Here is a 17,142-nt window from a genome sequence, read left to right on the forward strand (position 1 = left end):
ATGTTTTAAAACGACTAGTCAGATAAAATTAATATTGTTACTACTGTCTCTCATGCTTCATGGGAATGTAAATCACACTGATGCAATAACCAGCTTGCATGGCTATAACATGCAGATGAAGTACAGGGTGAGTGCTAATGGACAAATGTGCGCCCTCATTTCTCTTTCACAGCTGGGAATACCACTTTCCTGTTCAGGTTCTTCCATTATCACTGTGACATTAATTCTAACTACATGCCTCAGCAAGCCCTTTCACACTGACTGATACTTGCACCTCGACAGCTTCAAATCATGACTTGCCCACAGCAAATGGGTGCCACGGAGCTGCAGTGACTCTGCAGTTACGCTGCAGACAGCAAGTGGGTTGTGAATGTAACGTAAGGTGAGTGTGGAGAGGACACTGCAGGAGTTTTGGTCTACATACTGTGCTACCTAATTGACAGCTGAGGCCATGAATAGGGCTATTCAGTTTTCCTTTACTACTTGGTCTACAAAGGTTGCTTTTGAACAACTGATTTCCATCTGTTTTGGGGACTGTACTGGAAAGGTTTCTTTACCTTAGGAGCTTTTTCTGAATCTTTCCTAAGTTTCTATGAGGAGCCAGGGTCTCACTTGTCTCAATCAAAACACGAAGAACAGAGTGAAAATCTTTTTAATCTCTCCTGGAAAACAGTTACATACTGGCCCAAGAGACGTGCTGTCAGTTCCCTGAAATCCACTGCTCACGTGGCTGTGGCACAGAGCCATCGGTTTGCTGTCAGGACGCACCAAAGACATTTTCCTAAAACCTACAGCTAGTGTAGGGGTGAACTGAACTGTACCAGGAAATGCTGAGCTCATCTGTTGTTTATGAACACCCCTCCATCTGGTTCTCTTCCAGAATCCAAGCTGGGCAATGCTGTTCTTCACACCAGGTCTTCCCACAGCAGGCCATCAGGTTTGCTTCCAACATGATCATTCTGAAACTAACTCACATGAAAAGACACAGCATACTTTGCTATCACTTTCTTTTATGGGCTGCTGTTTATGAGGCCATAGTTTCAACAACCACAGAGTAAAACTACAGAGTCTAAACTTATCTTTCGCACTTTTCAAGTTTCTGTTATTAGTCGCAGGATAAATGGAGTTAAAGGAACTTTGCAGCACCTAAAAAGGTGACTACAGGCAAAATCCATGTTTTGGGCATCATTTTAATGACATTTGACATTTTAGATGACCACAAAAACGGAGTAGGAGATCTGCCATCATCCAGCATGCTCAGAATGGTCATTGCCACAGCCAGCTGCAACAGTGCAGCACTCACTGAATGGAAAGGGAAGATGGGACTGGATAAACAGACCATAGATGACAGATGTAGTTGATTTAACAGAGTGAATGATAATTTCGTTTCATTATAGTAGGCGTGATTTCGCATCTGCCATTTTCAGAGGGTGAGTTTTTACAATGGATCCCACATAAAAGCCTTGTGCAAATTCACAAAATTGAAATGCAAAATGACCCTGTTAAAGAAGAAAAGTGGTCCAGAAAGTGGGTGTGGGCAGAGAAACAAGCAAAAGGCTATTCAGCAAAGGCAAGGGCAAAACCAAAACCAAAGGGGGAGACTTTTCAACCAAAAAGCAGTACTGAGAATACAAAGTAAAAGGCAAATCTCATTTTGACATACACTACAAAGAGCGTTACCAAGAAAGGCCATTGGAAGCAATTTTTGCAACTGGACTTTTTTACTAATTGGGCAAGTCTTAGTTAAAATACACCACGCTACAAAGGAATCATAGAATCATTTGGGTTGGGAAAGACCTTCAAGATCATTGAGTCCAATTGTAAACCTAACACTGCCAAGTCCATCGTTAAATCATGTCCCTAAGCACCACAAATTAAATATCTCCAGGGATGGCGACTCAACTGCTTCCCTGGGCAGTCTGTTCCAATGCTTGACAAACCATTCAGTGAAGAAATTTTTCCTAATATCCAATCTAAACCTTCCCTGGTGCAACTTGAGACTTTCCTCTTCTCCTATCGCTTGCTACCTGGGAGAAGAGACCAACACCCACCTCACTATAACTTCTTCTCAGGTAGTTGTAGAGACAGATAAAGTCCCCCCTGAGCCTCCTTTTCTCCAGATTAAACAATTCTAATTCCCTCAACGTCTCCTCATAGTACTTGCTCTCTAGACCCTTCACCAGATTTGTTGTTCTTCAGAAGATATAGTTTAGATTTGCTCCAAAAATGGAAGGGTGGGAGTGATCATAAGTCTAAATCAAACAATGGATGAAACCTGTAAAATGCTGGAAATTGAGTCTGTTCAGCCTAGAACTAACACGTGTTGCAAGGCTGCTGTGACCTTTCATCGTTACAGATGTCCACAATTTTAAGAGGCATTCTCCCATTATTAAGACCAGGTGGGTTTTCACATAAATATGAACTAGAGAAGCAACAGAACAACTGGATCTGGTGATCACAAGGTATATAAAACCCCCAGCAATCAAGACATTCATTAAAAGTGGAAGAGTGAGAAAACAAAACAAAAGCAAATATGTGAACTACCACTCCTTCTTCCTATATCTGTTTTGCAGCCAGGCATCCAAGAATTGAGCTTGCAAAGACAGCTAACACTCATTGACATCTTAGGATTTTGAGAAAGCATTGGACATCAAATCCATTCACTAACCTATTTCTCCACGGGACCATAACACAGAGGAAAACAAAAGCAAGTTCTCTGGCTGCGTTTTGTCAAATATGTCAACTTACTTGGTCAGGTGAGACTGCACTGCTATGGTTTTAAATTACAGAGCACTCCTTATTACAGACTGTAAGTACAGAAACTAATTGCTCAACTCTTGATAGTAGAAACTAATGTGCAGTCACAGTCACATTCACCTTCCTGAAGGGACTGGATTACAAGAGAAGCTCTAAACGCATGCACAGAAATGATGGTCAGGAGTAAACAACTCCATTACACAGCCCTACATCAAAGGTGAACATCACAGCCTGCGGGGCCCAGTCGCCCTTTCTCACTCACCTCATTGCCTGTGTCTCTCCCACCCACCACCCTCCTCCTGAGTGTGGCTCTGTGAAGAGCTCCCATGACTAGTAAACGACAGCAATTCATAAAAAGAAGAAAAAAATCTGAAGCAGTACTAAAAATGCTGGGTCTTTTTATGCTGCCATTGTAAATTTTGCATTGAAAGTGTCTATTTTTTTTTTTTTAATTAATACACCTTTTTTTTCCCCTACTTCTCCAAGCTGAAAACAGAGAAAGAAGGAAAAGTACCCCTGCTCCTGCTTTTCTAGGCATTTGAGAGCAGATTCTGAGGGAGGACTGTTTAACATTAAACTCTATTAACAGAGTCTACTTGAAATCCCACTGACATTAGGTAAAGTATAGAACTGAGAATTTAGCTGAAGTTGTTTTTAATATCAAAAACTTCCAAGTTCAAAAAAACCCCCACACTTACTCAAACACGAAATATTTAAAAGATGTTATTAACCATATTGTTTTTAAAAGGTCATTTTTGTTCTAGCATGCTATATGGGGTCAATCATTACTCCCTGAATTTTTAGCGACGCCTCAAATGTAGCTTTAAGAAGGTTACAAGAATATCCCTCATATGAACCATTTTTTTGTCTTCATGGAAGTAGAATTTTTCACACAGACTTAATTCTTTTGGTGCAGGATATTGGAAAGAGTACACCCACACAGCAATTCTGAAACTACCAGAACAGACATGCAGCTTAGAGGAAAAACTAGGGCTTTTCATATTAAAAATGTCATCTTCCTTCTGTCACCAATAATACAAATTATTTGGAACATGAAATTCTCAACATTGAATCTAAATCCACTAATTTCTTCAATCCTTTGCGACCTGCTTGGCTGGGAGGAATAGGGAGGAAACAAAACCAGAAAAAACCTTCATAAATGATAAAAAAGTCCTCCAATCCATTAGTGCTATTTGGACCAATTATTTAAACTAAGCTTTATCAGGTATGTTCTGTTAGATCAAAGACATTTTGAAAGGTTGTTTTTTTTTTTTTCCTAAGAATTTTTCACTGAATCTCAAGTGTTTTCACTGACAGTTACTGGTGAGTTCTGATGAGAGAGACAGACATGCACAGAGATGACGGAAAACAAAACCTGTGTTTTTACATTTTTGGTGTCAAGGCTCTCCAATCGTGTCTTTTTATTCCATTATGAAATGCGTATAAATTAAAAAAATCCTCTGAAATGATGGCTTAATAGAAACATTGTCCTCTGAACAGCCCTTCTGTATGCAAATGCCTGGGACAGTGGGAAAGTAAGTGGGGATTATAGAAGAAAGAGTAGCTGGATGTTTCTGTTAAAAAAAGCATGAATTTTGAAGTGAACAATGGAAATGCCAACAATGAACGATGGCAGCATTGGGGAAAATTTAGTGAATGCTCCATGGTCAATGAACTGGGACAATGCAAATTCTCACCACTAGACACCAGAGTCGACAACTCAATCAGTCAAGGCAGTTGTTTCTGAATCGGCTGTGTTATTAGCGCTTTGATTTCCTTCTGCAGGAGAACTTTGCTGTCCATTTTCTTAAGCAGAGGAGGAAATGGGGTTTTATGAATGGCTTGCTCTGAGAGGGCAGCACAATATTCTTTTAGTCTTAAAAAACAATCTTCCTATCAAAGGGACAGAAAATCTTGTGCCTTCTTAGGAGACAGCCTTGCAGCTTAAACTTCCCCAGATGAATCCTGGATGAAATACGAAACAGGGAACATATTCCTGCACTGCCGGTTGGGAGGGGTGAGATGATTCTCCCCTGCTTCCCCCTTTGTATGGTCATTTCCCAATGGTAACTTTCATACTTTCATTTGCACACAAGCAAGTTAATTGTAGAAAGTAGTGGGAAGGCAAGACTAAAACACTTTTTAAATTTAGTAACTGGTACTTGTATACTACAGAATTTTATTCCTTATTTTAAAAGCAGAGCAGACATTTAGGATCACTTTTGGCTTGTGTTTATTGAACTTCAGCAAGTTCTGTCTCAGAAGTGATATTTTGGACATTTGCTCTGCCTAATTTCCAATTGATCTGCAGCACATTAAAGCACCCCCATCCACCAAAGACTTAATCTCATCAGATATTAACGGCTGTCTGACACTGCATCTCGCTATGACTCCAGACAAGAACAGCTAGTGTATTAGTCATGCTGGCCTCAGCTATCACTTTCATGAAAACTTTATGAGCAACGCTTACATTTCACCTGTTAAGGAAGACAAACAAATACTTCCTTTTATAATTAATGTAGAATATGAAACGCCTTGGTGCTCTCAAAGGAACAGTAGAGTTAAGTGCTGATCAAAGCCTAGCTGTATATAGCTAATCGCTGATAATGGACCCACAGGGAATACTTGAAAGAAACAAAAAACTAAAAATAAAAAATCCAACCTAATGAACAAGAATACCAAACAACCCTGTAAACTTATGACAGCTACAAAAAAGGAGAAAAAAAAAAAAAGATGGACTTTATTTATTGAGGTCATTGGAAGAAAGGGCTTCTCACGGTCAGGATATGAACAAGATCAAGTTCTGCACTTTTAATGTTTGTACACTTATGAAAAAAGAAAGGCTTGGATTGAGGATGAGAAATCAGTCAGACTGGAGAGTTTAAATCCAAAATAAACTTCAATTGCTGTAATGACCTGACTGTAATCTAGAATAACCGTTTACACAGGAAGTAAAATGCTTTTCAGTTTAAGGAAAGGAAAAAGCAAGAAGTCACATAAGGTGCTCAGGCATCTAAACGCTTCCTTTTTTACTCCATTTTTTCCCTAATTTATGCCATCCCTATGATCCTAGTTAAAGTTAGTACTTGTGGAAAAAATTTAGTCTTTGTAGAAGACGGTAAACACTCTTTTTGTAATATTTTCACCTTCTTGTCTTAGGTAGCAGCATTAACATTCAAATCACTGCTTACGAAATAGCTACAATGCTGGTCTCTCAATGAGTGCCAGAAGAATTTACAAGCTTGGCAGTCTGTCAGCTGTCTGATACACTAGATAGAGTGTCAGAAGTTTCACACTGAAATTATATATTCTTGAAGATAAGAGATAGCTATGCATAATTGTGTGAAGGAACTAGATGAGACTGAGGGAGGCATTTTTATTCCCAGTCAATAGAGAGATTTATAGTAATTCAAGCACCATAATTAAGTCCTTTAAGGATGAAGCACTGATTGTGCCAAATTTCAGACAGATGCTCTTCCTAGTTAGCTGCTCGATAGGGAGGAGAAAAATAGGAACTGTTGCATCTCAATGTTTACCACTTGCCTTCTTGCCTGCAAAAAACACTTGGTGATTAGAAGATAAGCTACGAGTTTCTGCTAGACTTAATCCCCAACTGTCTGAAAAAAAATGCCACCTTCCTGATTGAAAACAACTCGGGTCAAGGCTGTGGACTTCTGAGGCAATATTTATATTGGGAGAATTGGGGATGAATGCTGGTCACTCTCAGCAGAGGAAACCTGATCACAGAAACGAAACGAAATCTGGCAGTGGAAGAATCTATTGGCCCACAGGGCAGATGGCAAGTGCGTCTTCCGAATCTTTTATTTTTTATTTATTCCATTTTTTTATATATATACTCCGATATAGGGAGTATAAATATTAAACTAACTTACTGGCAGACAAAGAGCCTCCCAATGTTTACACGCTATGTTAATTAAACAAAACCAACCACCTCAAGTGATCAATAACTTCAAAGACAGAATCTGGCATCATTCTCTGGTTGCAGCACAGGTAACTAATCCTGCTCGCTATGCTTGAAAAAGGAGGAGCGTCATTTTATTCTAGCAACTGCCTTCGCATAATTTCTAATTTTCCTAACAGCTAGGATATCAAATTTAGATGCGTAAGGCTACATGACGAACAAAAGTCGTGCATCTCTTCCGTCTCTCCTGCCCGGACTCGGCTGCCCCTTGCAGGAAGCCTGGAGAAGTGATCCTGCTCCTCTGCTGTCCCTCGGAGGAGAGAATGAGCTCTGCGTCACACCTTACCATTGACTTTAATCCTCCTGCTGTTGGATTCCCTGATGCGTACAGGACTCTTTCAATGCCTGTGGCCAGGAGAAGACTGTGTGTTTGCAACCTAAGACTACTTTGAGGGCTGAATCACCACCCTCCAGCAAGTAATGCCTTTGATCCTTCCTTCTCACTGCGTTGTTTGTAACAAGCCCTTGACAAGGGCAAGAGCTATTTCCCACCTCCATAGCCACATCCGTATCATGTCTGACACAGCTTCTCCTCGGATGCTGCCGCTCTACCCTCTGAGATGTGGGTACCAGTGGCCAGAGGGTCAGATGGCAATCCAGTCGATGGCATCTGAATTCAGAAGGTGACCTTCAGCACTCTCACCAGCAACACACGAGTGACACCTTCTCTTAGTTTAGAAATTGACTGCTTTTTTTTTTTTTGCCTGACAAAGTTAATTAGTTGGCCAATTAGGTGAGCATGGATCACATGGCCAGTATTGAGACCTCCCACTCTATTCTCCTGCCATCACTTGTTAAAGGAAAAGGGATGCATTTGTAACAAAAAGGAAGTTAATCCTGCAGGCAGCCGTTTTAATCTTGATGACAGAGGTGCATGTCTTCACACAATGTTTTTGCCAGATATGGTCAATACAGGTTTGAAGTAAGCTATTGATTCTTAAAAGACAAGGCCTTTCACCTTCTACGAGCTTCTAGGGTTTAAATATGTACATTCAAAAAAAACCCAAAACCACCACACCACTTGGAAGAACATTGCAGACATAGGATTTAATGCTGCTCCATTTAATTCTTAATATCTTGAAGCTAATATGGGTTTAACTAAATGCCACGTTAAATACTCTAGATGCCATTCTATTCACATTCAGAATAAATGCATCTTGCAGCTACATAGTGCCACGGCAGCTCAGAGGTTCTAAAGCATGGTTTGGCAACTGTTGCATGTACCTTGCCTCTTCTGGTTTCTCTTGCTTTCACTAAATTCAAGATTAAGTAGTTTGGCAAGCTGGAGCCCATTTTACCCAAAATGGAGAGGTACATATAGGTAGTAGGTTTCTTTTATCCTTTTTATATAAGTAAGAAAAGTTTGGAAGGGAAACTTCATAGTAAACTGCAGAACCTTTATCTTAGATAAAAACACCCACAAACTGAACAAACCCATCAAAATAATATGCATCTTCTGATTTCAAGTACAAGGCATTTGAGGTGTGAGAATTTATCTGCTAGAAAAATAAACATCTGTTAGGGCTTTTGTTTGTTTCTTTACAAGGAGCAAGGTGTCAGTTATCAGTGACACATATCTTAGCCAATTTGAACTGATAAAAAACCCCTTGGTGATTAGCTTTTGATACAGTAATAGATATTAAAATGCATGCTAGTACAGTTAAAGGTATGCAATTACATCTTTTGATTTGAAAGGTATGCCAGATAGGTAATTCGCTGGGTTTAGGCAACATGTAAAGGTAAGACATGACATTTTGAAATAATATGGTCATTGATCGGGCTCTTTTTTGCCTCCTTTCTACGCTCCTTTTGATGTAACCAAGACAGATTGGATTGTCTGACACGAACTGAGATAATATAGATGGGAGGAAAACACAGGAAAGGAACTATATTATCTGCTTGGGTTTGATTATTGACTTTTTCTTTTTAAATCAAGAAAGTCACATTCTAGAAAAGAATGACTTGTTGAATTCCTGCGCTTCATCATCACCAAGAAAGAATCACCATAGCAACAGGAAAAGACTATGCACTGTAAGAATTCTCAGAGGCTGAACAAGATAATGGTTTCAAGATAATGTCCTAGTACCATGTGAAAATGCCAGCCAGGGATACAGAGGGAGGGAAGTAGCATTTTTACAACGACGAAGACATTTAGAAAGAACTAATACCATAAATGTGAAATGTATGTGAATTCAGGCTAATAGACAGTGTAAGACAATGAATCAAGAAGCTGTATGGCCCATTTGTCTGAGGAGCAAATCACCAAGGCTTCTTATCAATAAATCCCTGAACTTGTCTCTAAGGGTCAACTGCAAGTGACCGATGTGTGTCTTTATGATTTTTCCTTTAGCCTCTCTCTTAGGGCATCCAACATGTTTTGCAGATAACAGGAGGTGTCTACACAGTAACTACAAAGAAGAGTTTAAGGCCAACATTTAATGTAGGTCACCTGTCAGGCAGAACCTGCCTAACATCTAGTAATTATCCATAAGGTCTGATCCAGCACTGCAGTTTAGATCATTACATTTGCCATCTGGTGTACCTGTCCTATCTAGACACTTATCTTTGATTCCCTCCTATAACATTTTTTTGGTCTTCAACATTCAATTCTGCAGTATTTGAGAAGCAAAGCTACAAATCTACGCTTAACTCAAAATATGAATCAGGATGAGTGCAGAGTATGCCACCGAATGAGATTTAAATCGTAAGATACCTGCCACAAGATTTTCCCTGACTTTTTCTTTTCACTACAAACCACCCATTCTCAACTCTTATGTTTTGTTAATATCTACTTAAAACTAAATAGGTGACATTACAATAAAAATTACAGATAAAAACACGTTTGAAAAGAGAAACCCTGTACATAGTAACTCCTCCTTTCAAAGCCATATTCTTTGCAACCATTCCTTTGAGGCAAAGTGTGTGTAGCTTTTGCTTTAGCATCTCTACAAGTGTTTCTGTGAATTTCAAAAGAGATTTTTGTTTTCGCTCCTTCAGCCAGTTCAGTGAAGGAGTAAATTCACACTGAGAGTACCGAGACTATTCCCACTCTGCAGCCAATGGGAACCACTACTTATACTTCTGATTTTTCCATTTTCTCTTTCAACAGAATTTGTGTTAGAAAGTCTTCTAGTAGGGTTTGGGAAACATAAAAAAATCCTCAGTAAAAACTGCCAATTTGCTACTGCAAAGTGACACTAAGCAAAAACATTTGCATTTACCAGTCATCAAGATCATCTGTGTGCAAGGTTACACAGTCTACAGCATATATTTTTCCTGAGACTGAAACAGAGCTAGCTGTGTCAGACCACCAAAGATACTTTTACAAAGACTGAGTTGTTCTTACCTGATGCTGATAAATGAGTTGCTGCGATACCTCCTCTTTGTATAATGGAAATGTCACCCAGAGTGAAAGTCGGGAATTGTTCACCCTCACCTGAACATCCTTTCACTCCTGCCCTGGTGAAACACCACTCCCTCGCTGTGAAATTTCTTTCTACTGCAACTCACCTGACATTGTTGCTCCCTTCAGCGTACAGCAGTCTCTCACTAGAGGTCTTTAAAGCAATCTTTTCCCTCTACTGCTGCAGAGTGATGGAGAGGACAAGAGGAGGGGTCCCTTGCTCTCAGTCTTACTAAAGCTTATCCATTACCAAAAACGAAGGTGGGTCATGTGTACTCTGTCTGCCCACGACATGAAACAGTCAAGTCTGGCTATGGCAATGAGATTTTATTTTACTGGGCAGACGTTTACAGACAGCTTGAGCCCACCTAATTCCATGCTGTATGTTCCCTGATACCCTTCATGCTGGCTTCATGACCAAGTACTACAATTAATCCAGAAGAAAATGTATAAATGTATAAAATAAATGTATAATTTTAAATCTGTCAGGTCAACAAGGTTGAATCAAGTCAGCAAAAGTTGTCAAGAGGAGACTGAGCCAACATAAGGACAAGCGTAGTAACACCTGGCAAGGACAAACAGATTGTCCTTCCTTTAACACCAGGAGCTATCAGGAGCAGTTCAAATATATTGAGTAAATCCTGCCATGGTCTTTTACTAGCTTGCAGTCAAATTAAGTGTAGAAAAAAGAAATCAACCAAAATTAATAATCAAAACCCGTTAGCTGCACAAGATTCACAGCAGCAGAGCAGTGCATCCTCAAGAAGTTTATGGCACACTTTTTAAAGACACGAGCCACTGAGATATCCTTCAGTAAATGTGCTTTTATAGCAAGAAGAGCACAGAACATAACCTTCAGGTACAAACTGACCTAATAATTTCAGAGAAGAAAGGAACTACTAATTTGCGATGAAAAAATTCAAGTAGAAGACTGCATGTTATAAACAGGGCAGAGATGTACTGAGATCTTACAATGGCATGGCAGCAAGGAGGGCATGACAGCTTTTAGAGCAGGATACTGCTTGTATGAATGTTTGGAACCCTCAGCCCTGGAATATCTGCATCTCCTTACAAACATCTGCCCTATGCCCTATTTCTCTACTGAAAAAGGGCTGAAGTGAAATGCTGCAAGCAGTTCCTTGACATTGCAAGGAAAAAAAAAATAAAATCCAAAACTCAAAGGTATGACCTTGGCACTTACTTTTGAGAAAGACACATATACCTGTCCCCTTTCATATAAAAATGGGCAGACGGATGCATCCTCATTGGTATCAAAACCATTACGGACTCAGTTCTTCCTCTAGCATTTTAATTTTATATCACTGTAGACTCATTAACTTTTCCAGGACAGGTTTGAACTTACACTGCTACAAGTGAAATCACAATTAGGACAAAAATACAAGAGAGGGGTCAACGTACACCTGATCCTATATATCTGAAGGAAACAGATTTTTTTTTTTAAAGTATTTACCTGACACTCAAGAAGCAAGAGATTAAAAAAAAACTCTAAAGTTAGGCACAATGTATGCTTTCAAAGACTGTCAGTCACAAAGCAGGATGAGGTTGCTGGGATCAGCAAATTGTTTTGGCTTTCCAGCATTTTCAGCATGAGATGAATGCCATCATGACTAATGGGATTTCCCATTAAGCATGGCCTAAGGAAAGCAGACATTTCAGAAAACAAATCAGCACTTTATATATTTATGCCTAAAATTAAATTTACTTTTTTTGTATTAAGCTGACTACAATATACTCACTTGTTAGGGATACAGCATAAGAAATGCTACTGTACCTTATTTATCTGTACTTGCAACCTTTGTCTGACTACATTCCTAGAGAAAGTGCTATCACAACAGCTAGGTCAAAAAAATCAACATTCAAACAGTGTAAGACTTATAGAAAAGAAAAATAAGTCAGACTATTAAAAAAAAGGCAAAGAAAATATCCTGCAACTACATTTAGAAGTGGTGGCAAATCTCTGTCATTCCAGCTTTGCATGTCTTACCATGACTACAGTCCTACAGTCATCTATCAATCACATCCACTCAGTTTTGTTTCTCCTTAGGAAGAAGGAAGGTGGGCGTATTTCTTCACTGAGCTAATGTGGCATGAACCCCAGCTTACCTGAGTCTAAGTGCCACGGGTCAGTAGCGGCCGACATTGGTGGGATGGTGAGTGGAGATGCTCCGCAGTTGGATTCCACCAGCTCTCCTTTGATGTGGACGTGAGAGGAGGCGTTGGTAGGTCTCAGAGCTGCTTTGAGTGGAGCAATCTGGTTGAACTGTACTCTCGATAGGCAGCCAGTGAATCCTGGGGTGTTGTATTTATATATATCTTGGTCAATCTTCCCAATTTCTATGGGAAATTAAGGAGAAAAAAAAAAAGATAAATCGAAACAATTAATTGCTTTGGAAAGCACGGTTGGTCTGAACACTTGATCCCCAGAGCTCAGTTCCCAAGTCCCTCTCTCAGGAGACTGAGAACGTGTCAGACCCTGCCAGGGTTCTTTACATTCCATTACAGATTAAAGCTGGAAACCTTCAGGCATTGATGTGACTCGGTTTCACTGCTATGCCATCATTAAAATCAAAGGCCAGCGTGAAGGAGTCATTAGAGAACAAGAGGCCAGGAAAAAACATATCTTTTCCCCAAGAAGAGGCAGTGAAAGAGAAGGCAGAGGGACACTCATCAGCAGGGTCTCCCCTCCCAGCTGACGCTGCTGCTGTGAGAGATTCCCCTTCCTTCATCCTGGTCTATCAACCCATAGCTGCTCTCGGTGGACTGGAACCACTCCTGTTCACTTCTGTCCCCCTCCTGTCTCCTCAACAGGAGACCGAGTCACCCCTTGCCAGGTGACCAAGCATCCCTTTGGCCCAAGGTGGAAAACTGCCCCTCTCCAGCCTCCTTCCCTCCCCCGCAGTGGTGAGAGGTGGCAGGAGCCCATCCGCCCCTGCTGCAGGCTGAGGAGGAGCAGGAATTAACATTTCAAAGTCTCACTGCAGTGTCTAATATAATATTTACATGGCAGTGAGGAATGTGGCTTCCTTTCTTCCATGGTAGCATAGAGCGAATGAAAAGGACACATGGCAGCATCATGTTCGTGCTGTACCAGGGAGTACTGCTCCAGAGGCACCGAGACACTTCCAATTACCCTTCCCTGGGTGGGCAGGGACAGGAGTTAATGTCTGGCCCTTGAAGTAAGCGAAAAAAGTTGTACTGAGCCGAGCAAAGCGTGATGGTGTCCCCGGGACAGAGAACAGGGAGCAGCCTCAGGTTGTTCAAAGGCAACCTTTTCAGATAGGAACAATGATAAGGGTTTGAAAAATGGTGTTTCTGGAAAAAAAAAAAAAAAGACATCTGTAAATCACAAGATTGTGTCATAAAAAAAGAACAGAAAACAAGAGGTGGGACAGAGAGGATTCTCCTGAGAGGTGTGAGGAGAAAGTAGGGAAGAGTACGATTTTTGGGGAAGAGCTGGGAACCAAAGCACAGCTGGCTTTGAGTTTTGCTACAAAAAATAAATCAAATCAGGATTATTAGAAAATACATTACTAACCTTTTGGTTGAGCCTGTGTTTGGCTCTAACTGAACCAAGATCAATTATATGAGGTCTGAGCTGCTGACTGGGCTCCCTAAAAACTACCAGGATACATATGTCAGTGCTATTCCTGAGAGTGCTGAGGGTTTTGCACCAGGGATACGCATGAGGAGCTTCAATGCTACAAATCTGGCAGGGCATTTCAAGTACGCTTTATTTTTCGGGTTTACACATTAAACGTGAATTGGGGGAAAAATGGTGGAAACTGGACAAATCTTAGGCACGATTGAAACAACTTCTTGGTTTTCACACAGAACTAAGTTGCACCTTTTCTGTCTTTGCAACCATATTATGTTGATAATATTATGTATGATAAACATACAACATTTAAGTTCCCCCACACCCAGCATAAGGACACAAAAGGAAGATGCATAATCTGAAAATTACTTGCATTAGATCCTTAGGTGATCCACTGTAAAAGGACCAATTTTCTATTCCCCCCATTTTCCCTCTTCCTTCTCATTTGAGAATGTCCTTTCTCTGCTGCTTCTTATCCAGCCTGTATAAATATTACAGCCACATTTCACAAGCTGGCAGTGAGCAGTGACTGTCATCTGTGACGAAGTGGAATCATGCTCAGAACTCATCTAGAGAGTAGCTTAAACACATTAAAATAATTGTATTAGTCACGTGGGTCTTTCATCTAGTTTTCTTTTAAAAAATAGCTTGACCAAGCAGCATCACTTCCTTCAAAAATTTGATAGTAAGTGAAAAACACTCACACACACCTTCCATAGTTAGTAGAAAAGCTGTACAAAAGCCAGAGTTCATGTCTTTGAATGCTACTTGTAGACCATATCAGACAAGGTTCCTATCTATCTGACCACAATATTCACTATCTCTTACTTCAATAAAATATTCATGGTATATTCAGTGAATAGCTGCAATTTTGAGTAATCCTTATAATCTAAGGAACAATTAGAAGACCATATTTCTCTTTAAACACTGTAACCACTGTCAACAACAGTTTAGTGATTACCTTTTATTTACACTTGTATATATTCTGTGGAACTTCATGCAGCAATGCTAATAGCCTCCCACTCACAATCCTGAATGACAAGAACAAAAATCCACGAATACGATTGTGCTACTTTAGCAGCTTCAGCACCATTCTTCTCTAACTCCCTGAATAATAAGTGATGGATACTGGATCCTGAAAGAACTAAAGAAAAAAAAAAAAAAAACAAAACCCTAACAAGGCACCTTGCTGAAGACCTGCCTTTTTGTTTAAAACATTCCACAAATGATGGCTCTGCAAGTCACCTCATGCAAATTTACCACCAGCTCACATCGCATCAGTGCTAAACCAAGATGGATTGACTTCTATGACTGTGAACATATTCCTTCCCGTGAGCATCCCACGGGGCAAAGCACACCAATACTCTCTGATGTTAGGCCATTATACTTTGCCCCCCTGTGTATTTGAGCCTGCTATAAACCCATCCCTGGAGAGTGTAATGATTATATAATGAAATACGCCTTTGTTGTCATGACTAAAATTCAATTTTTTCCATGTAACACAGAGGAGAGAAAAAGAAAAGAAGATGACAATCATATTATTTAAAAAAGGGAAATGTAAAATGCAATTATTTTGCATTGCTCTGATTTTCAGCATGCAAGCTAGTGCAAAGTCACATAAATATTATATAGTATTATCATTACCTAATAGCAACATTAGTATTATTGCTTTCAGATCTGATGCAGCAATCTTCTGCTGGCACTCTACCCACAAGCAGTTCTGTAATGGAAGACTTCAAAAAATACCACTTATAGGCCTTTTTTAACTTCAAATGGTTTTAACCACTTGGTCTCTTGACCACATAACCTGCTGACTTGAGATGAAGACCATGATCAGAGACATTTTGGGCAAACCCGCACCCGAAACAGACGCACTGCGGTATACAAACCCTTAACACTGAACATTCACACAATAACTATGCAACTGCCTACCCAGATTGCTTAAACACTTAAAAAATGTATACAACTAGTACACAGCATACTAAGAACCTCACAGATGCTGCTCCATGTCTTGTGTGTTATCATTCACTGGAGATATACTTAACATCGATTACTTGTTATTTATGTTTTTTCTTTAACAGTAAAAAGACAAAAGAATTTAATACTGTTACTGGTTTTGATTTCAGGGCTTATTTCCCACAGCTGTGGCAGAAACATGTCATGGAGTGATGAAAATAACACTATTTCTCTATTAAAAATTATGTGCTACTACTGAAGAAACTAGATGAAAAGATGTAAATACCTATGTTCAAGCATGTTTATGACACAAGGCACCATAAATGAGGACTCAACAAGTTGAAATTGACTATTCTATGAATCTAGAAGAAAACAAGCAAAAATAAATCGTATAGAGGAAAAAATTGTGTCTGGACCTATGCATAAGTAACAAATGTGTAAGTAGCACATAGCAATACTACTCAGTGTAACTGGGTTATCTGTTTTATAAGTCTTTTCATCCTTACAACTTTACCTGTAGATGCAGAGTTGTGGCTCCTGCCTAGGTACAAGACAAATAAATAAACAGTTTAGTTCAGATTATGACCGAAGTTGACCTAGCATGCATCTGATGAGCTACCTGAAGAAGCTGACACATTGGCAAATACAGTTTTTAACTACCTGAAAGGAGGTTGTAGAGAGGTGGGTGCCGGTCTCTTCTCCCAAGTAGCAAGTGATAGGATAAGAGGAAAGCCTCATGTTGTGCCAGGGAAGGTTTAGATTGGATATCAGGAAAAATTTCTTCACTGAAAGGGTTGTCAAGCATTGGAACAGGCTGCCCAGGGAAGCAGTTGAGTTGTCAACCCTGGAGGTATTTAGAAGATGTGTAGATGTGGTGCTTAGGGACATGGTGTATTGGTGGACTTGGCAGTGCTAGGTTAACAGTTGGACTCAATGAAAGGTCCAACCTAAACGATTCTATGATTCTATCTACTCTCTCCCTTATCTACTTTCCATATCTACCAGTAACAGATTTAAAGAGTAGCTCAAAGGCCATAGCGCTTCTAATAACACAAAAAGTTATCGCACTGCTGGAGAGGACAAGCTCCGATTAATTCCACCATTTATTTTTTATACATCCTTGTAGCATCACTTAGAAAAACTAGAGAAAAATGACAGCCTAATTGAGCAGAAAAAAAGATGATGTGTTTGATCTCACAGCCCTGAGCAGGTTTTCAATCAATTAAATACAAACGCTTTCGATTTACGTGAACTTCCCCACGTGACGATCCTAGAATGATTTGTGCGTACACAAGGCTCTGCAGCACAAAGCTATACAATCCAGCACGGTTCTGTGCCATACCAGTATACTCATGCTACATGTGGAAAGACGGCCTCGGACTGTGTTACACACTGACCTCAGAAAGAGGGAGAGGAGAGTCAGCCATG

At 40.0% G+C, this 17,142-nt stretch overlaps 1 protein-coding gene across 1 annotated transcript in view; it reads right to left on the reverse strand.

Annotated features, from left to right (window-relative positions):
* Window positions 1–17,142, reverse strand: part of CNTNAP2 (contactin associated protein 2) — a 1,148,354-nt gene that overhangs the window by 4,958 nt on the left and 1,126,254 nt on the right. The window contains exon 22 of the mRNA XM_086615189.1: window positions 12,267–12,497. Within this exon, the coding sequence (XP_086471315.1) occupies window positions 12,267–12,497 (231 nt within the window). The remainder of the gene's footprint in view (window positions 1–12,266; window positions 12,498–17,142) is intronic.

This window comes from Tauraco erythrolophus, chromosome 7 (assembly GCF_009769465.1).
Source record: "Tauraco erythrolophus isolate bTauEry1 chromosome 7, bTauEry1.pri, whole genome shotgun sequence".
NCBI classification, from domain to species: Eukaryota; Metazoa; Chordata; class Aves; order Musophagiformes; family Musophagidae; genus Tauraco; species Tauraco erythrolophus.